Raw genomic sequence first — 24,972 nt, 5'->3', positions numbered from 1 at the left:
TCATTATCTTTCCAATTCTACACATTTCCTATGCATTCATTCTAAATATTAGAAATAGCTTATTCCGTTATCTAAACTATTATGGTAACTACTACCATCAACTTCCAGTTTTCTAGGTATGAAGGTTCATTGCTATCTTCCATTGCATCAAGATTTGGTAATTATGTATTTGAGTACTGTCAATACAGTTTTATACATTGCCATAACATTCATAAGATTAGATGATTTAATGCAGAGTACAAATGTGATTGCAAATGCATCACGTATTGTGAAGCACACTAGCCTATTGCATTTTTGTGTGATGCATTAATCCATATTTTCTGAGGCACATACTTCCTAATTGCTCACTGCCAGGACTGCAATGGTCCATTTCAAGTTATGAACAAGAGCGGTAACTCTCTATAAGATTCTTATCCCATAATTATTCCACAGGCATCATTTCAACAGCAAGCCCATGTGGCAGGAGCAGTTCTCTCCAATGCTTTAGTGGAATCCTTCTGCAATCAGAAACAACCTGCAAAGCACAACAATTTTTGGCAGTTAACCTTTTAGCACTGTACAGAAGGCAAAAGAGTATGGCTTCTGCGTTTTCTGTGAAAAACCTAGCTTCTGATTTAATTCACTGAATTTTTAGTTACCCTTCTTTTAGCTCTTACAACACTGGTATTTGGAAATACTGTTGGTTTATAATCTAAAAGTACTGGATTGTTTCTACTCACCACACATAAGGTTGTAAACCTCAATGTTCTCAAAAGCATCCACTTCTGTTTTCTCTTTAAAGCTTGGGCCATATGCTAAGAATATAGCCTAGATTGTAATAAAACAAAAGTTGTTATCTAAAGGAATCCAAATTCAAAAAAACAATTCAGTTGGATTTTATGGAAACAGGGACACCGGAACAAAATACAGTCTTTTCACAGTCATAAAAGTTAAAATATAGGATTGTTCTGGTAAAGAAGGCAAATTTTGCATTTAATTTGCATATAATTTGAAGAAAAATGCAAAACAAATTAATTTATCAGGATAATTTAAACTATATAATGAATCTGGAGGGGTGTTCTTTAATATTTTGATGCATACTTACGAAAACTATTTTTTGCTATGTTTCAAATTCACACCTTTTTATGTTTTCATTGCAACAGCCTGTAACAATGCCATTTCAACAAATGTAGAGTTATGACACTCACAGATCCTATCTAAAGGTTAATATTAAGCCAGAAATACAAGCACTGGGGGGTTGGGGTTTGTTTTAATACATTGCATTCTCTAAAGTCTTTGGGTCATTTAAGAGCCTATAGCCATGGTTAAATCTAAAGCAAGGAGCAGGGAACTGCAGAGACCCATCCCAAGCTCAGCAGAGACCTGCATCAGTACCACCAATGAAGCAATGTAGTACTGGGCAGCCCTTGTGGGGTCTGCAAGCACTGTAGCAGAACATTGATACTACTTACAGTGTCACATTGGTTTCTACTAGTTTATAAGCCTTTTGAGCTGCCTGCCATAAGATACAGGAAACATGACTAAACAGGACAATGATCTGTTCTAAAATAATATTCTCATGTTCCCGTAACAGAGAAGGAATTTTTAATTTTTTTAAAAAAGACAACACTAAGACATTTTTCTCCTTTATAAAGAAAAAAAATTTCCTCAGTCATTGTGCCACCAGCATAAGGTTATCTATGATCAAGGTTTCCATGGTAACCAGAATTTACCTTTTCTTTCCATACAAACATTCAGCACCATTCTGATCAGTATATTGACATATGGTTTTAATATTGCGGTGAAGATCTGGAAGAATCTGATTCTTAGGCACAGAATATGGGACTAGTAGTGGGATGCTTGATCTTAGTTAAAGGTTCACATCACAGAAAGTACATGAAAAACCAAAAGCTCAAGAAGTCAAAATATTTTCACTGTGACCAGAAGTGAAAATGAGATGAAACAGGCTATACTAACATACAGGTTATAATAATGAGTTTTTTACTCTGGTGATATGATTAAGTCTTGTACGATAAGCGGAGTCAATGAGATTTAGTTTATTTGAGCATTCAGGCTTTCAGATGCTCAACTGAACTCCCAAGGCCTATGGAGATTTTTCAGTCATTGCTTCAGTAGAAGAATGAAAGAATTCAGTGTCCCATAGCTAAACATGGTATGCTTGGTTTACTGTAGTCTATTTGGCTCCGTGGAGGTAAGGTGAGCCCAGACAAGTTTTACTACAGGATCCCCAGGCAGCAGGCCTTGTACACATCAATGAAAGGCAACACGAATATGTGGACCCAGTGGGTGACACAGAAGAAAAATCACACTGCAAAAACTATCATATATTCTATGTTCTGGTGGTTCACCTAGCACATTGTGATTTTCTATATAAGAAGGTGCAAGACTTGAACAGAAATCATCTTACCTCCATACTTTTAAATTCGTTGTTATAGCCATGGTTACCCCTATCACAATATGTGTAATCTGCGTTCCTAAGGAGAAACCATCATATAGTGTAAGTAAAAATGGCACAAACAGAACCAGTTAGTAACAGTCATCCTGACTCGCTGGACTCTGGATCATGCCTTAAGAACTGACTCTGGCATAATATTGTAGTACTTTTTGCTCATCCAGTGTTCACTTTTATGAACACCTCTTTCTTGTGTAACAGAGATTGCTATGGACAGGAATTATCTTGTCTAGGTAGCTACTGAGTGTACAGTGAATCAATGTTTTCAAAATACATTGACAAAATGGCTATTTTTGAACTGAGGCCTTCACCTAGCTACAAGTTTCAGAACAAGTGTAATCTGCTTAGGAAGAATTCCTCAGTTATTTTCTGTGGTATCTGCATTTTAAAAGAAAACCTATAATGGGAGGACTCTGCTGTTAATCTCTGTGGAACAATATAAATAAGACTGCAAGGGACTTGCCTTACAAGACAGTGCATTTTCATCATAGATTCTAAAGGGTGAAGGAGCATTGTGGTTGGGGGGGGATTATAGGATTAATAACACATCAGAATAGTCTGACTTAAAATGACTAACACTTGTTTTAATTTACCCGTTGCTGAGATACATGGAAAGATATAGTCATCCCATACTGATTCAACACACAGTTGTCAAGCACATGTATCCTGTTTTCAGAGTCACAAGAACATTTCAGCAGTTAAAAAAAAGGTGAATACAAGATTTTTCAGTAGGCATTTCTTTTTATATGTCCAGGACAATTATTTGGTTGCATCAAAACAAACAATCAAGTCATATACTGATCGAGCATTTTCTACTATTTGAATAGTCTTAAAATTCCAAGTCAGCTCACGCTTCTCCTACTGCAAGACTGTAGCTCAGTAAATACAGCATTGCTACTAACACCACAGGCTTTGTATTGAGTTTTCAAGGCCTCAGGACTAAGGCTTGTCTGAACTGCTCCTGACTTGCTCAGAGCTATTTTATTTATTGTTTATCTCTTACAGCAATTTTTTGTAATGGCAAGGTGGTTATGTCTGATTTGTTTTCTTATCAGTTTATCTTTACATGGTAAAGGCATAGTTTTTATGCAGATAGAAGTAACAATTTGTTATTCTGTGTAGAATGGAGACTCTGAGGCTAGAAATAACTCACCAATGGCCAATTAAGGAAATGCAGACCTGGAACTGAGCAAAACCAGACTTAGAGGTAAGAAAGAGAATAAAGAACAAATATCTAACACTTGCAGAATGCACCATATCTAGTGAACTGAGATGCGATGTTAACTTGCAGGCCAGTGAAGAATAAGCAAGCTGTAGTGTTAACATACATACAGGAAGGACCCCATTCAGATCACAGAGTGTGGAAGAAGGAACATGGACATCATATTCCTCCTGATGAAGGACTCATAATGCTGATTGCTAGCCATATCCACACCAGACTGAAGCCATCAACCTTAGGACCCAGAAGGGCAGCAGAGGGGAGACTGTAATGCCAGGAAAAGGGCTAGATACTAGGAAGGCATTGTATAACAATTTTAATTGCATTGTTTTCAGACCTTTTCTGTGTAGTAGTAGTATTCATTTCTTTATTTGCTTTTTTCTTCATTTTTTTTCTGAAAAAATTTCATCTGGAGTAATGACGATTCTTTTATTAGACTGTTCAGATTTGAATCATACTAATAATAAATTCTTGGTTTTAATTATAAGGTGTGTTTCCTTTTTTACACATAGTAAGATTTTAAAAGTAACAAACATGGAAATGTTACAAGTCTAAAGCAAAATGGGAAGTCAGGCATCTGTGAAGGAAACTAAAAGGATGAGAATGGGATGAAAAAGATAAGGTAACAGTCACACAAATTATGTTACCTCACAGCCAGCCACTGTCGATCCACCAAAAGATGAACTTTATCAATACGAATGTTGTTAGCATAGTGAAATCGTTTTGGCAAGTCAGGTGTCAGATAAGGCTTGAAGTGCTGAGGGGATCTTTTGCACTGTGGAAGAGGAAAGAGCCCAGTCATGAGTTTTGCTCAGTATCAAAAATAAACTGATCATTCAAAATTATCACAGATAGCTTCTCAGATAACCTGCAGATCTCATTTTTGGCCCAAGAAGCAATGGAAGGAAAAGTGGCTTTTTTTGGAACTGTTTGAAAATATAGTGCTATAATATGAATAGCAAGTTCACAAATACTGTGGTAAAAGTAATCCTAAGGCTGTAATGTTTAGTCTATGTGTCCATACTAATGTCACTGGCATCTAGTATGTAAGATTACACTCCACAAGAGAAAGTTCCCTGGCAGTTTAGTTCTGCCATCTTCTATTACTTTACCATTCAATAAATAACAAAGAAAACCAAGTATATGTAACAAAGCACAGTCTAGGGTTTTAGCTGCAAGACTGAACATGTACTCTCATGCCATGTAAATGTCCAGTACTCAGCTCTTAGATAAATGCCTTAGCTTTTACATCCACATTTAATGTGTTAACATAACTGCTGGGTTAGCAGGCATGCCATGAATGAGTTTGCATTGAGAGCCTAATGACAACCATATGACATACTGAAAAGATTTAACTACACATGGCCATCAGGAGCCATTCCAGCTGGCTGCAAGCATCATGGCAATGTTTCAGAAGTGTTGCTGCTGATCAGCAGTCCAGCACTGGGACAACACAGAACATCTAAAATGCTGAGGGAAGAGCTGCTAGGAAGCTGGGTAAGCCAGAGAAGTGGACCTGTTCTACCACACAGGCAGCACAAACTATAGCACACTTGGAGTCTGATCTGACATCTTCACCTCTAAGTACTAGAATTGTATACTCTGCACAGAATAACATTAATGTGAAATGAGAGTGAGTGTGCCTGGATAGTCATCAAAGAAGCATAGTGGAATCCAGGAATGAAAAATAAGGATTCAATGGGTTTGCTAGCCCAGGACAGGAGGTCATTCTACAAAGCATAGTCTAATTAAAGGGGAAAATAGAGGAAATCGATATATAATATCACTTTATGTCTATCAATTAGCAATTAGAATACAACACACAATTCCCTTCTCTGGCCAAAACCCTCATTCTAAGAACTTGAAATGAACAAAATACACTAACTATTTATGAATGAAAAAGGAAAGAGGAAGTATCCTGATACCAGGCTATTCCTAAAAGGCAGAGATGCCACATCTCTGCAACTTTTAGCAGTTGCAGTCTCAACTGGGGTTGAGAACAGAATATGCAAATCGTGCTATTCCACTTACACTACTGCTCTTTGACATGACAGGCTCCACATCATACAGTGGGGTAGGGAATGTAGCACTGAAAAAGCTCCTTCTGCTATTCCCAACCATTGATATCCTACTCCTGCAACTGTATTCTTAGGTATTCAGAATCAAGAAAAAATTAAACAGGAACATTCGCTGCTCTTTGGACATCAGTGGCAGGCAAAAGCTACGTTTAATATTGCACAACTGAGTTGTTCAACAGGTTAAAGGAAGGCCTCTAGTGGTGATTTATCAGAAATATACCCAGCTGAGACAGCCCAGAATTTTTCCAAGCTGAGAGCATTTATTCTAAAAGTATAAGAACATCTGTCTACTGCTTGGACTAGGACTAGTCACAGAATAGAAAACAAACTGGCAATGAAGGAAAGGGAAAATTATGACAATGCATGGAGAGCAAGTAGTTTTAATTTTTAACTCACTGTAAATTATAAATGCAAAGAAAATACAAAAAGGCAACTTTCCTACAAGCATTTTAGTTTGTCCACCACATTAATCTCACATGTATTAATGTATATCTTGAACACTAAAAAAAAAAGGCAGGGAATTATCTATCTAAAAAAGTATAAGGAAAAACATGCACTGCCACATCTTATCACCTTTCAGTAAAATAGGCTTGGTCTTCCTTTGTTTTGCACTCTGTTCTGCACTCCTTCTGTTGCATCCTTCAGAGCTCAGCTGTCACAGAGTGTACCTACAAGGAGGAATTGCCTACGTGGAGACACAGACAAGCTTGATCTTGCCTTGGAGTGCTACATCCACACGGTATGGCAGAGACCCAAGTAGAACTATCAGTATGGCACCCAGTGGTAGTGCAGCATACTTAAAACCACTGCAAGTACTTAAGTGGTATGTCATAAAAGATCCTAAAAGAGCCATACCGCCTCATGCCAAAGGTCATCTTGCCTAGTACTCTGTTTCCAATCAGATCTCCAGAATTTCCAGAATCAGATACTCAGAGAAAGTGTGTAAGAACAAGTCAAGTATTGAATGAACCTTCTTTCTTGTACCTGCTCAGTTTCCTCTAGGCTTCAGGGACTTCTTAAGGCTGAGGTTGCTTGTGTATCATGTTTAATAGCCCTTACAGGCTTGTCCTCCATTAATTTGTCTCAAATACCCCCTTGTTATTTATATTTCCAGCTCCTACAACACCCTGTGGCAATGTGCTCTATAATGTCATTATCTGTTGTGTGGAAAAGTTGCTTTCACCTAGCCTGGGTGCAGCAGTTGTATTCCAGAGCTAACAGATGCCTATTATCTGAAGCATCTCTGTGTTGTATTCTGTTCTATAATGAAGGTATATCCTATTTTCTCCACATGAAGTCAGCTACTTCTCTTTCAAAGAGAAGTACAGAAAATGCTTTTGCTCTAAACAGAGATCCCCCCCATGACAAACCTTTGTGCACCATCTTCAAACAACTTCCAGAACTGTCTCCTATGGTACACTGGAGTCAGTACACTATTTAAACTGGCACTGTAGTCTCCTTTTCACAAACTGTGCTTTTTTTATCAGATTCCTATTAAGAGGAACTATGAGGAAAAATTATGAAAATATTTACTCACTGTGAGGTTTTTAACAATTCCTTCTGAGTCAACTGTTAAAAAGAAAAGATGAATTAACATACATTCCAGCAGCTGAAGGTCCAAAGCCTCATGAGAAAAATTTCAATGTGCTTTTTGTCTGTAAAATTGCATTTCTTCATTAGCCTGTGAAGATTATGGTAACCATAGCCTTCCACAGGTAGGAATGTTATGTTTCCAAGAGTAACTGTCTGTAAATGTGGTAGCCTGTGGACATACCTAGCACTTTGGGTACATCAAGACAGACTGTAGAAAACTGCCATGGTGATGACTGCCTACACCTAAAGCTGACACATCATCAGAACCAAATTTTCTCTCCCACCTAACCTGTATGAAGTATAACCTTTTTTACACTGAAGTGGACTTGGAGCACTTGTCTTGTAGTCCTCTTCCAGCAGCAGTCACAGAGAAAAATCCAGTCTGTCTTAGTACTTTCACCTTCCACATTTTCAAAGAGTGACCTTAACCTTTTGACATTAGCTTCCTAAAAAACAAATCTGAGCACTTTACAGAAGGAAAATTCCTTCAGAAAAAGTAAGATCATTAGAGGAAATGAGTCAACAATTATATTGAGCTTAAGACACATACAAAACACCATTATTCTCTCTGCTTATTACTCTGCTCCTGTCTGACTTAGACTGTCTTCTACTTAAACCAAGGAAAGTCTGCTTTATGTTGTATAAATATTGTGTCTACAAAGATAAATACAATTAGAAAAGATAAAGTACAATGGGATCCCAGCTTTTATTTGAGATCTGCAAGAATTAAGCCTTTTAGAATACTTTATGAATTCTATAAACTCACTAAATCAAGCACTTCCATCATTTTACCTCTCTCCATTCTTTTCCCTGAAACAGAAAGTTTTGATGTGGTTTGTTTCATTTCAGTCTGGTAGCACAGTATCTATTCCGAGTCAGAGACAGCTCACATGGTTTCAATTTTGTGTTCTTTTGTGATACTAGCTAAAGGGCTCAACCAAGGCTTAGATCCTACTGTGCTAAGATTCAGATTCCGTAAGTTTGTACACACAGTTAGAAATAGTCACTGCTTCAAAAAGATGGACTCTGCCAACATGCATAAGAAATCTGTGAAGAGCAGTGGACTTATGAAAGACCTGAAGTTCCAGTTCAAAACAACAAAAATATCTTTTCTTCATCTTTCCACATGCTAAGGAAATGCAAATCAGAGTCTGCAACAAGCTTTTCTAAGCTTCAATTTAATCTAAAGGGATTGCTCTTGAAAAAAAACCAAAAAACAACCAGAACTTCCAGGGATGTTTAAACCAGGTTAAGTGAAACAGACAGCTGTTCACTCTGCTGATTACTACTGATTATCTATTTTCCCTATTTATTTATTTATTTATTTATTTATTTCCTGTTATATTGATTGTGCAATCCCAGGATTGGTCCACACTTACAGGTAAAATAGTCCTTTGGAACATTTCTTGCTCGAATGCGAGCTGCAGGCCCAGCATACATGTAGAAATCAATCTGTTTGAAGTAATTAGTCATATATTCTAACTGTTTGCAGTAGGTCATTTCCATCCCTAAAGGACAATATAGAAAGAGTTTTTTTTATATATACAATATATGGCAAGGAAGATAAAGTTAATTACAAAATTGATTAAAACTAGTAAGCATCCATATTACACAGAGGAAGAAAACTATGACTCAGTAAAATTTAGATTGAAAAAAGAATTATATACATTACCATGATCAGCTAAAACAATGAGGTTTACACATTTGTGCAGGTTTCTTTGTTTAAGTCCATCCATTAGCATCCCCAGTGCTTGATCTGCTAGCTGTAAGGCTTTGATTACCTGTGAGATAAACCTGTTTCATTAGAATTTTTCTTTCTGATTTCAAGTTCTCACTTAAATGTGATCATCAAAGTCTGAAAAAAGTGAGCTTTTCTGTCAGTTTTCAGGTTCTTAATGTTGCTTCTTCTTTTCTTTTTTCATCACCACTAGAGTATAGATGTGCAGAATTCCACTACTCTACCACAGAATATGCAACTTAAAAAAAGACTCACAATTATTTTTTTCTATTACCTTACAAATTTACAAATTTACAAAAATTGAGCTTTAAAATATGTTTATGGAAAGAAAACAACACATTCAGATCAAATTTGTTCCTCACTCCAAAATTTATATAAAATATCAGATTTGTAACATTAAATACAATTTTTGCTGTAGTATGAACATGCCATTGTATTAACAATAAGCAGTGTTTAAAAAATATTTACACACACATATTATCTATAAGACCAGTGTAGCCTCCAAGAAGGCATGGTGCCCTTCTCTCATATATACAGTCCCTTAAACTTCCTACAGAAAACCACTGACCACCACTGAAGTAATATGGGAGAAATGCAGCACAACAGTCCCTGCAGCCATTCACAGTTGATGGCTCTTCCCTAGTTGGCACAGCTGACTTACAGTCTTCCTGTAAGTCCTACAGTAAGGACGATACCTGACTGAGTCTGAGGACTCCATGTCTGAGCACTTACACCCTTCTTGTTCTCCTAACGCTGCTGCACTCTCTTGAATGTCTTGGGTGCATGGACAATGTACACATATACAATCATGCATACGGTAATGGGTTTTTAAGCCCTTTATGTACAAAGAGAAATGGAGGTCCCTTTCCAATTAGGGAGCCTAAAACTATCCTACAAAGATCAGTTTTTCTGTCCTTGTTCACTATAATGAGGCCTTTTGCTGAAGACTATTTTCAAATATATTAAATAAGACCATTCCAGGAAGGAGCTGATATGACAAGCCCCAAGCTCCTTTAAGACTGAACTTTTTGTCTGCATGCAAGTAAAAATGTAATATTTTGGGTTACAAATTAACAAACACTGAAGTACAGTGTTAGGAATAAATAAAAGACAGTTCTGAGGATTTGCCAGACCACGTGCTTCCAAATATCACTTGGCAATAAAATTAAAGTTCAGTCTAAACACAACCATTAATATTATTTCTAATAGTATGATCTGAAACAATTTTCTGCCAGTCTGTTTGGTTTACAGCTCTTTTGATTCACACAGTGTTGGAATCAGAACAATGGGATCAACCACAAGCAGGAGTTCTTAATAAAAACTCATAAAACAGTTACGGTAATTTTTGATCTACTGTCCTTTCCACGTTTGTAAGTTGGTTATGTTCATACTACAGCACTATTTTTAGTTCAATTTAGTCTAAGAAAAACACAAAAACTACTTACACCACCACTAACTGGTCCAAATGAATGTCCAGAAGAATCTGGTTCTTCAATATATAAAGTGTAGAAATCAGGCCTCGAGTTAGAAATAAATAAGAATGGAATATTATGAGAAATTAGAGACAGCATATCAAAAGAACACTTCCACTTAAAAAAATTAAATCAAACTTAAAACAGAATTATAAATAACTTCTTTAAACCTTAATAAAAGTCCATACAGCAAATATAATGATTCAACTTCTTCTGAGTTTTGTAATTAATCAACACAGACAATTTGAAGTTACAATTTCAGAAACAGTATCCAGTGTCTTTAATTGGTATCCAGAAATCACTCTTAAAAACTTCAACAGCAGAGCAAGCTGTTCCTTTTTGAGATATAAATAGAACTACCACCTAAAGGATCTCTTCCTGATTAAGCAGTGAGGCTCTAGAGAGCATCTCCTAACTGTAAATATAGTAGGAATTTGTTAACAAATTATCATATGAAAGATTTCACTTGTTTACATGTCACAAAGTTGAGCATGATAATCAGTACTGACAGGTACTTTTTATCCTGAATTACTGCCTGCGATTACTTTCAGATATTTAACCTTTCTTGTGCAATATCTTTCATATAACATCCTTCATCCATACACTTAGACCAGAAACTGGATGTTCCATGTTTCCTCTAGGCCATGCACCAAGAAAAAAGACACAACAATAAAAGAAAACTTCTACAACAGTACATCCCATTCAGATATATGTTCACTTTTTCATCTTTTCTATCTACAATCGTATCCTGAAAATGATTAGCTATACTTACAGAACAGGCTTAAATTCAGTAAATTATCATTTGAGATGGCGAGGAAGATTCCATGTTTCACAAACACCAATAGAAATTTCAGTTGCTAAGCATTAAAACCTTTCTAAGATATAGTCTCACAAACCAGCTAGATATTACTAAGTGTTACCTCTCAGACTTGCTATAATCAAGCCATTTCAATACTCCTGAAATTCTCTGTTCATATGTAAGTGAACTGAAAAAAAAAATAAATACGTTAACAAGATTTTAACAAGGTTTTTCTGATAAGCCCTTCTAATTCCAAGATACAGAGAGTGTCTGCCCTCTAGTCATATAGTAAAGTCACAGATTTGGATTTCAAGAATGATGCATCTTAACAAGGTACCAGCAATCGGTTTTATTATTCTCATTTTTGATTGAATGTAACTCACTTTTAATGGCAAATTAGACAGCTCCTGATTTTGCAAACAAAAACATGTGATGTTGGTTGCAATACCCACATATTTATAATTAAATACATGCAAAAAAGAGATTTCAAGTTCAGGACATAAACCTGAAGTACAAGTCAGAATAATTTTTATTCTTTCCAGCATGTATAAACCTTGGACTTTCACATTTTAAAGGTAATGTCCCCAGCAAAATCTTTGTGAGGTCATGCTTTGTCTCCTATGAAGGAATTCACCCATTAATAGCTTTGCTTTCCCCCAAAGTCATGCACAAGCTTTATGTTAGTTACCTATAGTACCCAGGTGTTTTCTGGGTACTAATCCTACACATCAGTGCAAAACCTTTGTTATCTATAGAGACTTACAGTTACATACTTGCTTTAGATTATCTTTGTAAATGTGAAGAATCATGGGATATCTACTGAAATCATCATGAAAATTTAGAAATAGTTTACTAGCATCAATGCCTTACATAAGGAAAAAAATACTATGAAGGTAATTGCTATATTTTCACATGTGTAACCTGTGAATTAACTAGACAAAACATACAGAACTATAATTCAGCAGCAGTGTGCACATTATCACATGTGCAAGCAAGACCGGAGGGAATTGATCTAGAGCCTGACTTCCTTCAGTAGCTTCCCTATCCAGCATCATCTCTTCAATTAGTTTCTGCCTCCTATAGCCTCTTGCCATGACTTCCAACATTCTGTTCATTACCTTAGGGTATAGGCTATCTGAAAACTTATTCTCAAGTACAGCTACAAGTATTTGTAAAGGGCTATATCATATGTGTAGATTTTATGTGTGGAAATACAGTAATAGTTGGTATAGCTTTGCAGTGGATACTAATCAGTTATAGGATGCTTTCCTAGTGGGAGATCAGTAGCTTGCAGTTGGCTGAAACTTTCAAAACTCTCTAGGAGAGCAGAATATACAGTACCCTTTGACTTTCTCATTGTGAATCCCCTAAATGATTTTGAAAATTTCAACTACTATTGGTAGTTCCATGGCAAAACCAGGACAATGTGACATGGCATTTACCTCTCAGACTGTTGTTTAAAAATCTTATATTTCATTTCCTTCAACTGTCATATGACAATTTGGATTTTTGGAGTAATTTACAGGAATTTACTACAAGCCCTACAAAAATTTACCTGTTGTATACATTGTACAAGGTGGGGTATGTTCCATTAATTGGAACATCAGAGCCTGGCCAAAACAAGGTGCCTGCTTTCAAATTTTGGTACATTGCTGTCAGCCAGACCTATGGGTAAAGATACAAACAAATTACTTTATGGCATTTACACCACTGGAGGACCACAGATCACCAAAGCAAAAATACATAATTGGATCAGAAATATGGGCTGTAAGCATGCATTCCTCTCTTTTTTCACACATCATGCAGTTGCCTAATGACCATATCTGATTTGAAGTTTGTTTTCTACATACACATTCTGAAGAAAAATTATAGAATCATAGAATCATTTAGGTTGGAAAAGACCTTCAAGATCATCGAGTCCAACTGTCAACCCAACACTGCCAAGTCCACCACTAAATCATGTCTGAAACTGCCACTTCTACATGTTTTTTGAACCCTACAGGGGTGGTGACTCCATCACTTCCCTGGGCAGCCTGTTCCAAGACTGACAAACATTCCAGTAAAGAAATTTTTTCTAATATCCGATCTAAACCTCCCCTGGCACAACTTGAGGCCATTTCCTCTCATCCTGTCACTAGTTACTTGATAGAAGAGACCAGCACCCATCTCACTACAACCCCCTTTCGCGTAGTTGTAGAGAGCGATAAGGTGTCCCCTCAGCCTCCTTTTCTCCAGACTAAACAGCCCCAGTTCCCTCAGCCGCTCCTCATAAGACTTGTGCTCTAGACCCTTCACCAGCTTTGTTGCCCTCCTCTGGACATGCTCCAGTACCTCAGTCTCTTTCTTGTAGTGAGGGGCCCAAAATTGAACACAGTACTCGAGGTGCAGCCTCAGAAGTGCTGAGCACAGGGGAAGTAGTAGCATGGAAGCCAGGATGTTGCCATTTCTTGGGTATTCTCAGCATAGAAAAAAATCGTATAGGTATTTCCATAACTGGCAACAAGAAGTGATCTTTCTTCCTGTGGCAAATGCCAGTGGAATGGATCATGAAGATGGAAAATGGTTCTAAGCTGCATCAGAGATGTTCAGACTTGACATCAGGAAGCATTTCTTTACAGAGAGGGTGGTCAAACAGTGGAACAGGCTTCCTAGAGAGGTGGTTGATGCCCCAGGCCTGTCAGTGTTTAACAGGCAATTGGTCAATGCCCTTAATAACATGTTTTAACTTTTGGCCAGCTGTAAACTGGTCAGGCAGTTGGACTAGATGATCATTGTAGGTCCCTTCCAACTGAAATATTCTATTCTATTCTATTCTATTCTATTCTATTCTATTCTATTCTATTCTATGGATTCTAGTTATATGACTTTATTATAAGAGGGCATATTTCTATTTATCTTAAAGAGTGCAGCTGTGGTTCTGTTACGAACCTGATGGAATCCTTCATGAAACAATAGCACCAAAAACCTGGGTACTTGAGCATGCTACAAACATGACTACACAGACATATACACACACACACACACACACACACACGTAAACAAATATATAAATGTATTTTAAGTAGATATACTATATACATGTGTATATACATGCACTATATACATGTGAATTTTTTATATTTTTGTAGCATTATTATAGCTTGATATTTCTAGTAAATGAATAATATTAATCATAACCATGGGCACAATGGGGGGAGTTATGAAATGTGCCATACATTATACACAAATGTTCATTTTGCTGGAAATTAAGCTCTTTGCTATTCTCTTCCTTGCTTTAATATGCCTGGACTTTGTAAGTGTATTTGTAAATTGATATAATTTGGAAGTAGATTTTCGTATTTCATTTTGTAGCTAGTTGTCAAAAGGCAAACAAAAAAATACCCCACAATAAAACCATATAAAAAATTTACAGTGGTGTCCTGTAGCAAGAGATTAATTCCAATACTAACCAAAATATTTAAGTCTTTTCTACTAACTACCACATCAAGTGAAATTGTTAAGTCTCAGAATTAACACTGTAAGAGTTTTTTTTACTTTCATGAAAAGCAAACTGTTTTGTAGGCAGCCTATAATACAAAGCCTACAGGATATTTAGCACATACTGCAAATATCTCACACAGCTTTGCATTTCATCCTTGTTTTGTTTTGTTTTATAACATGGCACATGAGCCACTTGAGACTTAAAGGAATACCACAATGAGAAATAAACCTACTGGCTGTCCCTTCCACCATGAAGGTTCGAATTTTTCTGTCCCCGAAAGCGAGAAATGCTTGTTCAAGTCTACATCATACATGCTGTTATCAATAATACCATGAGATTCTGGATACAATCCCTGCAAAATGAAAATAAACAAAAAACCCCACTGAATCTTGAAATCAAACGGAGCATAAACTATGTTGCAATGCACACTGTTGCAGTGTTGCAATTCTTTTTAGGGCTGTTTTATCACAGAAACAGAACATGCTTTCCTAACTCACACAGATCATCAGATTCCTGCCAATGAATTCAGTGTGCCTGTCAAGTTCCCTTGAGTTTCCCCATTTTCTCCCCAGCCCAGTTAAAACCTGATGTGCTACATATTAAGTACCATATATGTCATATGGCTGTATATCAGCTGCCAAACCCATCCTAACACACACTCTCATCAACTGGCTGTGTCCTCACCCATATTCACCCATATACAGTTAGACTGACAAAGATCAGGAATAACCAGTTTACAGGCCAGAATCAGATAGCATGCCTATATAGCCACATTGATCATGCCTGTATGTACTTTCTCAGCACCTCTCTCTTTTACTCCTATAGCTTGAGTTCCCATGTCCCACAAAAAGATTGGCACCACAAAATCCTTTCTATGTCGTCCAGATAATGAAAAGGAAAAATAGCAAATTCTCACTTACTGTGACAATAGTATAGTGGTTTGGAAAGGTTTTTGTGGGGTAAACAGCTCTCATGTATTTCGAATGTGTGCCACATGTTTCTGCAACAGATCATGGAATTAATATAAATTTGCTTATAATTTTTTAAAATTGAAAACTAACAGTCTTAAAAACAAACAAACAAAAATCGCCACAGTCAGCTGCTGTGGTATTAGAGGGGAAATGTGACTACAAATTAAGACGCATACATTCTGGTGTCTCCTTGTGAGCTAGGACTACCATCCCATTCCAGTCAATGGACCGTGGACACTCAATTCAGCTGCCTAAAGCCTAGACACCTAGGGCCATTTGAGACATCTTGGCCTTCAGATGCTGCTCCTACATCCTGTCTGCCAACCCAAATGAGTCTCTCAGATACTTCTGAGATCCAAAATGGCACTAGACATATATGTTTATGCAATGAGACTGAAACCCCAGGTCAGCCCAGGCAAGATATTCTGCAGAGCTCTCTGGTAACCAGATGCATGGGAAGGACTCAGTTGCTTTTAAGTACTGGCATCTGGTGCCATTTTAGATATCTTCAGTTATCCAAGACATCTGCATGAAAGTTGACAGTTTTGATGCAAGATCACCAGGAGATCTGTGTCCTCCTGTCACAACTGCTGAAGGCCACCTAGGATGTGCCACAGCACTCTGAAATATACTAGAAACATAGGTTAAGGCAACAATTTGTCCTGTGGCACCTGAGCTGATTTGCTCTCTAGGCTCTTGCACTGCTCTGTACAGACTGTATTAACCATAAATGCACTGACTGACTACAATAAGCATATAGATATCTCACACACAGACACCTCCAAGAACGTATCTAACTGTAGGTCTCCTGCTCTGGAGTGAATCCCACTCCAGGTGTCCTACCTTTATCTCCAAACATGCGTCACTTTACAGCAATCTAAGGCACTTACCACACCTGAACATCTGTAATATCTAAATGCACTATAGGATCCAACTTATTTACCCACAAAACAAAGGTGCGAAGACTGGAAGATGCCTCAATGCCATTTTTAAATCTAACTCATGTGGAGAACAGTTCTTTATTAAGCTGTAGTCAAATGATTATTTGATTCACACTCAAACACACTTTCTTCTTTGATGTACAGCATTTCAGTCAAAGAACAGAAACTGATTTTAACTAAACAACCTCAACTAAACAATGAAAGCCTGAAATTATTCAACAAAACTGTTCCAGTGTGGTACAGAAAAAAAGGCTTAAAGAGTGTTTAAAGAAGGGCTGAATAATTGACAAATACATCAGAAAATCAGCATAATTTTATATGGATTTCTCTTGGATGGTAGAGGAGCTACATTCATAGTGTACATATTCTATAACAACTAGCTTGATTAGTTCTACTGAAAATCCTAGTTAAGGGAGTTAATATAGAAGAAATATTTTATGCCACAAATCAGCATTACATTTTTTCTTTTGCAAAGAAAGGAATTCTTCTTTCCTTTCCACTGTAGATTTCTGAGAAGTATAAGCGTGAATGTGCATAAGCAATTGTTAAAATTGACAACAAATATGAGTAATGCTGAATTAGATCTGTTTTCATTTGAAAGGATATCTTGGAAACATACACGTAGCATGGTTTTCGTGCCTTTTGTCAACTTGGCATTTCCTTTTCACCTGTTTCAAAAGACTGGAACTGAACACTGACTTCTGCATGCATGATTTCTTCACTGATTCAAATGCCTTCCAAAGTCAGAATGACATCAAAGAATAAAATATTTGCACAAGAAGTCAGGTTTGCACACTGCTTCAGGTTCAGGCTTCTGGCTACCCTCATTATCCATAAACGAGATTGTTAACCATTCAGTAAAATGTAGCACTTTGTAACATCCATGTTAAGTTTTTAAATGAGCACATTAGAAACAGAATATGATAGATTCAGAACAGATATGAACACTGTCAATTTAGACTATTACTGCTGAGAAGAAATGAATAAATATGCAGACATTTTGTCCAGGTACAAAGTATCTTGGGAGCTGAGCTCGAAAATATTCAGGAAATTTTAAGGAAGTGTGCACTAATGGGTCCCACTTTTTAGAGCCTTTTACAGCACAAGCTAAAGATTGTCAACTTACTCTTTCTCCCAATATTCAGAAATACTGGGAAACAGTTACTTGAACCTTACTGCAATCATATCAATATATGAAATTATACCAGTATGTAAACTACATTGCATTTAAGTCTAATATAATAATATTCACTGACATACTTTTAAATATGCAGCTTGTCTTTAATATCTTAAAATATCTGACTTGAAAAAGTACATCTTTGAGGAAAATTTCCTGATAACCCTATGCATTTTCTCTGTGTATTATACTTTAATGATAATCTCCTTACCAGTTAGAATTTTTCAATGCAATACAGACAATGTAGGAAATCCTTCTCTGGAACTTTTTTCAGTCTTAAACTGTATTTGAATGTATATTTCAAACTATTTATTTAATAAAAAGCTGCTGAACAGTATTAGAGGCCTTGTTAAAAAAAAAAGTCATGTTTGCTATGCACTCAAATGCAAGAATTAATATAGAACATATAATAATGAAAATATACAACTGATGAGGGAGACCTGATTTGTGATTTTCTTATTGCTGAGCAACACATATGCATGACAGCAGCAAAAGGGATTGGAGAGGTTGTATGCAGACTTTTAAAGAAAATAGTCAAAGTACTCTTAGTAACTTACTGAGTTTTTCAATGTTTGGCAGCAAAGAATTCCAAGTCTGCAAGTATTCTGCTCTAAACCCATCCATTGAAAAAAGGATAAGTGGTGGCAGATCAAACCTACAAGAAAATATGAGTTTGTCATTGTAAATGAGTTTGGAAAGTTGGTGACTTGTTACGATCTTTAACAAAATAAATTCTACTTTTAAAAGCAGGATCCAGAATTTCCAGGTACTTCCCAGAATTAATATCACAGTGTGAGATAAACAAATAGTTCAATTTTGAGAGCAAATACACAATCATCCTGAAAAAAAAACACTGGAGGAAAAAAATACAAGCTACTCAGTATATACAGAACCTAGAAAAAAAAAAATCAGGTTTTGTTAATCTTTTAATTACAAATACAAATAAATACAAATGCTGCAGACTAGCACCCAAATACCAACCCAGAGTAGAGAACAGCCAAAGTACCTCTGTACATAGTAATGGGTTGAATTCTGTCTCTTGTATCTCAATGCATCTTAAAAAATCTTTCAGGGCAGCTGCACAAGGACTGTAAAAGCACAACAGTCACCCAGCAAGCAGTTAGGGTCAATTGGCCTCACTGCTGAGAAATGTAATCTCTTCGCAATGCCAGGTTTGTGCTAACCCCTTACCTTACCACATTTCCTTTGTGAAGACATCACTAAGCAACCCATGTTCTTTGTGGATTTTATCTTTCAAGTTTCCCAGCTCCCATGGAGATGGAGAATGCTTCTTTGCCTCAAGGCCCCTGACAAACTGAACTCAAAGCTACAAAAGGAATGCAGCATCTGCTAATGTGCTTGGGGTAAGACTTTATGTAAAGAAACAAGGATAAAAGCCTCAGATCTGACTTCATATGTAGGTATGATAAAATACACACAAACTGCAGCTGATCTCTAGAACAGTGTTTAAATTCTTGTTATAAAAATTCTAACTAGGAGGTGCTAGCTGTGAAAGTAAACTTCAAAGTTATTAAACATGCTTTCTCCTAGCCAATCTAAAAGGACTCCTAAAGAAAAATGCATTAGCAGTTATGAAGTGCTGGTACTATTGCAACTTTTTTCATAACACCAAGTGACAAAATCAGTAGGATCAAGTCATCTAGTTCTGAAAATTCAGTCTTTTTGTTAACCATCATTACATATTGCACAGTCTCCTTAGAAACATATAAAGAAACATAAAAATTGTAAACATACAGTTAAATTAAATATGTAGTTTGAAGTAGGCTTCACTACACGTAGTATCTAATAAAACCCAAACTATTTGTAATTTATAGGAATGGTTCACTAAATAAGCCTGCAAAATACTGGGAGAGAGAATGATTGATAAAATGCAGTTACTGATAACTTACTCCAAACCATTTTTTTGAGTAAAACGTTGAGTCATGACTATTAAAAAAATTTATATATTCACATCAGGCAGTAAACACTATCCCAATTTGTTTCTCTTTCACAGTGGTCTTTACAAAACACAGAAGTACACTGGCATTAACAGTTTGTGTAAAAACAGTTTGTGTAAAACAGCTTCCTGATCTGAATCTGAAATTAAATGGAGCTTTATATAGCAATGCTGTTTACAGCACTTAAAGAAGCCCTCCTCCACTAGTTTCCAAGCTTTAGCCTGTGAAGCTGTGTTAACTCAGCAAGTTATTTGTTAACCTATAAAGTATATTTTTATACCTATGTTGGGAGGCGCATGCAGGAACCCATGAAGAGGCCACAATACTAAAGGTATTATTTTTATAATTAAACTAAACTGGCAGTAAAATAGATAGAATAATGGATAATAGCACAATGGAACCAGAAAAGAATCCATTTTTCTTTGAGAACAACTTTTAAACTGTGTTTCTGCCTAGCCTTTACCTATGATTCTGCAATACTGCACAAATAGCAAAATACCTACAGGCAGACATCAGAATTACCATGTTTCAGCGTTAGTAGATATACAACTACTTTCATAGCTTCCTTTTTAAGACACCTTTCTTCCCGCAGATAATTCAAGTAAAGAAACCTCTGTTACTTAGATAAAGAATTGCAATCGCAGAGTCTAACTGTTATTACACCTTTCATAAAGTGATTTATCTGAATTGTCATGAAACCAATATGGTAACAAAAATGGACTATGGACAATTTGTGACACATGAACCCTGAGATAACTCCAGTAATTTTTCCAGGTCTTTGCAAACTGACTTTCAATCTGGATTTGAACTCCTGTACTCTGCTCCAAACTGTAAATGATAAATGAACATGCAACAAAATGACAAAGGTTTTAGAAAGAAAAAACATTTCTAGCCACAAACTGCTTCTATAGAATATTCCTCAGGGCAGGAACCTTATTCTCAGTAAATATGAAAATCTCATGAAGACCTGCTTCAGGCCACTGGAGTATTTCTGACCATCACAATGATTTTATTTGCTAAGAAGACAAAATTATTTTATCCTACCCAGCTGGACACTGAGGGGTTTCAAGTGATATACATGGTTCTTCTACCCAAGGTATTTCGCCTAGAAGGACAAAAGAAAATAGTGAGTCAGCATTAAAAAAAACCCCACAAACAACAAAGACGTTTCCTGGTTGATCGTTTCAGAGCTCTTCCTGGTACTTTTTCTGCTTCAATACAGAATTATAGAAACGTAGGTCTGAAGATACCTTTAGAAACCATTTAGTGCAACCTATTAGGTCCTCAAACCCTGAAAGGGCTAATGCTTACAATTGTAAGTTAAAAACAAAGCACATATACTACACAAACAAGCAAACAAACAAAATGGAGAAGAAATCACCATGAAAGTTTAGCCTAAGTTTTCTCTGGTTTTAAATGGATAACATTTAAACTGTATCCTTGCCACATTGGATTACTGACTTCTTTTTTTGCAGATACCATTTACATATTCAGAGATGATTGCCAGGGCTCCCTTTAGCTTTTTTTATTTTTTTTTTTTCCTGTAAAGAGTCCAAACTCCTTCAACCTTTCCTTGTTGACCATGGCTTCCAAATTTCAAGTAATTCTTTCTGTTCCCATTTGAATATTCTCCACCTGTTTCACGGCTATACTCATTTATGATAATATTTGCCCATCTCTTTGGAAGAAATAAGGGAGGTCAACAAGAGGAGAAAGAAGGAAAGCATCCAAAAAGGAAAAAATATAAAAAAAGAGAAGAAGCAGTGATTGCTGAAGTTCTCAGCTCACCACAGAAAGTTTCTCTCCCAGTAAGCAGCCAAAGACAGGGATGTACAGCGACCTTAACTACGTCAGCTCAATCAATTTAGCACCTAGTCAAACTCCTGACTGCTTTTAGCTTTAATTTGCATTTAGGTGACAAATATAATTTTGCAGGAGTTGCCTTAAATCTCTCACCTCACAATATAAAGGAATTCTGGTAACAGATACCATGTTTTATGCCACTGGTATACTCCTCAGGTACCATTCCTGTAATCCAATTTTACCAGTGCTATTCTTTATGTGTTTAGCCAGAGTCTGTATGAAACAACCAGCTATGAACAAAGATATTCAGAAATAAGTAAAACATACGAAACCCAATCTGAAAACTAATTTCTAACAAAAAGGACAAGAAATTTTAAATTAGGGATGATTACTACAATATGTACTTTGGGTTGCAAGAAGTTTGAAGCAGAAAACATGTCTCCATCTATTTTTGAAAAAAAAAAAGAAAAGAAACAACGAAAAAAACCCACATTTGGTATACTGTGCAATATTCAAAACATTCTGTCTTTCTTACGAATGACACACATTCACATTGTTCTCCAGAGACCATCTTTTTCCCAGTCAAAAATATCAAAAGCTTCTCCTCAAAACATCTTAATTTTCCAAAATATCACTGTAAGACTCTAATCTTGAGAAACAAATGCATCTACCTTTATATTTGCCACGTTTGGTCATCTATTTATTTCACAGGACAATTTATATATAAATATCTTTGACTTTTGATTTACCTTTGCAAATGCTGTTGTAGTTTACACAGCAGTCTTTTTTCTGCAAACAGTCATCAGAACAAGAACAGTAACTTCCAGGTATCCGTGTCTCACCACAGCGGAAATTAGTGCACCTCCAAGATCGGGCTGAAAATTGGAAGAAAAAGATTATGATTCAGTTCACAGAACCTTATGTAAGCTCCTTGGTGTGGAAATCCCCCAAACAGGTAAAGAATAAAAAAAAAGAGTTTTTGTTAAGCTATAATTTACATGTCTTCCTTGAGTTGCTTTAGAAGTTTTATCTGAAAGGACAACTCCAGATTTCATTTAACACATAAAGCCTATTTCTGTGGCCATTGAATGATAACACGGAGTCATAGAATAATTTGTTTTACAAAGGTGTCCCCAAAGTCACATTCTTCAATGCCTTCCACCCTTCCAGGAAGTTCTAAAAAAACATAATCAAACCCATATTTCTCCTACGGAAGAGAAAGAGAAGGAAACAGATCTTTTTCCCGCTCTTCCACATGATTCCCAGCAGACAGCAAAAAAAGAGATGTAAGTGCTGAAGCAGGCAGAAAAAGAGATAAGGATGAAGAAACATCTGAGCAGCTGCTGGGAGAGCAGAGAGGAGAACTGGAGAAGAGTCTGGCCTCGATGCAGAGTCAGGCCTGTCCCCTGGAAGATGAGTGCACTGGTCCAAGCCCAGGCCCCCACCGAGTGCTGCATGAGGCTGCAGAGTGCACCTGACTGGGAAACACCCATTCATTTTCAAAAGTGCAAGAGGTGCCGGCACAGCGGCATCGTTTCAGGATCCTGGTCAAAGATAACCTACGATTTCCACTCATGCTCATCCACAGCTTTATCTGGGCCAGGAACTATGCACTGCAAATGCTCTGGTTATCCAGGGGGGACACAAATACAGGGATCTGATTTGAGAAAGACATGGGAAGACTTTGTGTCCTGCCAGGTCACCAAGTTATGGCCCTCTAGCCACCTGAGTGCAGAATTATCTTGACACCGCCACATCCTTCCCTCCCTGAGGGAATGTGACATAACTTCTGTATATCTGTGTAAATATGAGAGTTTATCCTTTTCGTATTACTACCACGTGAAAAAACAAACCCAGAATAAAGTGGAAACCAGTGAGCAGTGCCTGTAGGGGAACATACTTGGCTCCACGCAGGCGTCCTCGTAGTCCCAGCAGCAGTCCCGACGCTCTTTGCAGCTGCTGTCGCACCGGCAGCCGGGCACCTCCTTCCTGTGCGGCTCATTGCACTTGTGTCTGCAGCTGACTGTAAGAAGAAGGCAGCCAGTCTGAGCGCTCAGATAACCCTGTACAGGACGGGTCACTTAAATGGATCACAGACACGGGTTCCATGGAGAAATGTGCTGAATAATTTCCCAAATCTGTTTTCCGAGTCATTTTCCAATGCGGTCACTAGCACACTGTGGGTCAGCGAGGTGAAACGAAAGCTGTAGAAGTCCTCTGGACATTGAAGGTCCCAGTGGCTATTCGGGCCGTGCTCGCGCAGAGCCTGTGGCGGGGCTGTTTCTGCAGCAGGTCTCCCCAGGACTGGTGGCACAGGAGGCAATGCCCGGGTGTCCCACCCTCCCGGCATGAGGCGGTGGAAACCGGCATCTCCCCTGCTCATTTCTGGGTCCGGGATGCAAGAGGAAGAGCGACTCCCTCTTTGGACGTTCCCTAATGCACCTGCCAGGGAGCTGCGTGGGACGGGGGCTCCCCCAGGGCCAGGCACCCAGAGCCATGGGCGCTCCCCCGGGGGCGGCTGGGCAGGGCCTGGCAGCCTGGGCCCGTCCCACCACCGAGCCAGAAGGGGGGCAGCCAGGGCACCCCAGGCACTGGGCACCTCCCTGGGGACAGGGACAGGCCACAGTCAGGCTCTTGGCGTGTGGGTGGGCCTGGCTCAGCGGGACCCATGGCCGCGCAGGGCGCAGCTGCGGGGACCTGGAGATCAGGCCTGCTGCGGCACTGCTGGGGCAGGGGCTGATGGCCCCAGGGGCTGAAATGGGGCCCTGGGCAGGGCCCATAAGGCTTATTAGTGCACTCGGGACTCTGACCATACCTCTCCCACTTAATCGTTACGCTGCCCCTTAAAAATCTTCAGGTTTGGTTGCTTTGATCGAAAGAAAGAAAGGGTCCAAATAAGGGCCTCATGTTGGAAATGGAGACATGTATTTCCTCACCACAGCTCTGCCACCTTCATACAGGGTGAAGGAGAGCTCTGGCTCTCCTGAGGGTACCCAAGGACAACCCCAAATCTCCAAACATCACCCGCAGCTACACACTAGCCTCCACAAGGACAAGCCCTGTGTCCACCTTCTTTCTCTGTATTGCAGAAGTACTGTTCGAACCACTCTGAGCACCTACATTTCCAGCTTTCTTGTCCACTCACACTGTTAGACAGGGATAAGTATAACTACTCAGATTTGCTAGTGCAGTTCTATTACAGTTGCCAAAAGGCTCATGCTTTTGTAGGGTGCACTCCCTACAAAATTTGGGCTTTAATATCCACTGTGTAGAAACCATGTAGAGCTAAA

At 37.9% G+C, this 24,972-nt stretch overlaps 1 protein-coding gene across 1 annotated transcript in view; it reads right to left on the bottom strand.

Moving 5' to 3' along the window:
• ENPP3 (ectonucleotide pyrophosphatase/phosphodiesterase 3) overlaps positions 1-24,972 on the bottom strand; it is a 42,293-nt gene that overhangs the window by 12,900 nt on the left and 4,421 nt on the right. Inside the window, exons 3-17 of the mRNA XM_075036791.1 lie at positions 23,583-23,705; positions 22,432-22,557; positions 20,924-20,984; positions 18,479-18,576; positions 15,753-15,832; positions 15,065-15,184; positions 12,907-13,016; positions 11,473-11,538; positions 10,526-10,598; positions 9,015-9,123; positions 8,722-8,850; positions 7,287-7,318; positions 4,319-4,446; positions 2,408-2,474; positions 720-807 (exon numbers count right to left, since the gene is read on the bottom strand). Coding sequence (XP_074892892.1) covers positions 720-807; positions 2,408-2,474; positions 4,319-4,446; positions 7,287-7,318; positions 8,722-8,850; positions 9,015-9,123; positions 10,526-10,598; positions 11,473-11,538; positions 12,907-13,016; positions 15,065-15,184; positions 15,753-15,832; positions 18,479-18,576; positions 20,924-20,984; positions 22,432-22,557; positions 23,583-23,705 — 1,410 coding nt within the window. The remainder of the gene's footprint in view (positions 1-719; positions 808-2,407; positions 2,475-4,318; positions 4,447-7,286; positions 7,319-8,721; positions 8,851-9,014; positions 9,124-10,525; positions 10,599-11,472; positions 11,539-12,906; positions 13,017-15,064; positions 15,185-15,752; positions 15,833-18,478; positions 18,577-20,923; positions 20,985-22,431; positions 22,558-23,582; positions 23,706-24,972) is intronic.

The sequence above is a fragment of the Buteo buteo genome, chromosome 9 (genome assembly GCF_964188355.1).
Source record: "Buteo buteo chromosome 9, bButBut1.hap1.1, whole genome shotgun sequence".
Lineage (NCBI taxonomy): Eukaryota > Metazoa > Chordata > Aves > Accipitriformes > Accipitridae > Buteo > Buteo buteo.
This window is presented reverse-complemented; position numbering and strand designations above follow the sequence as displayed.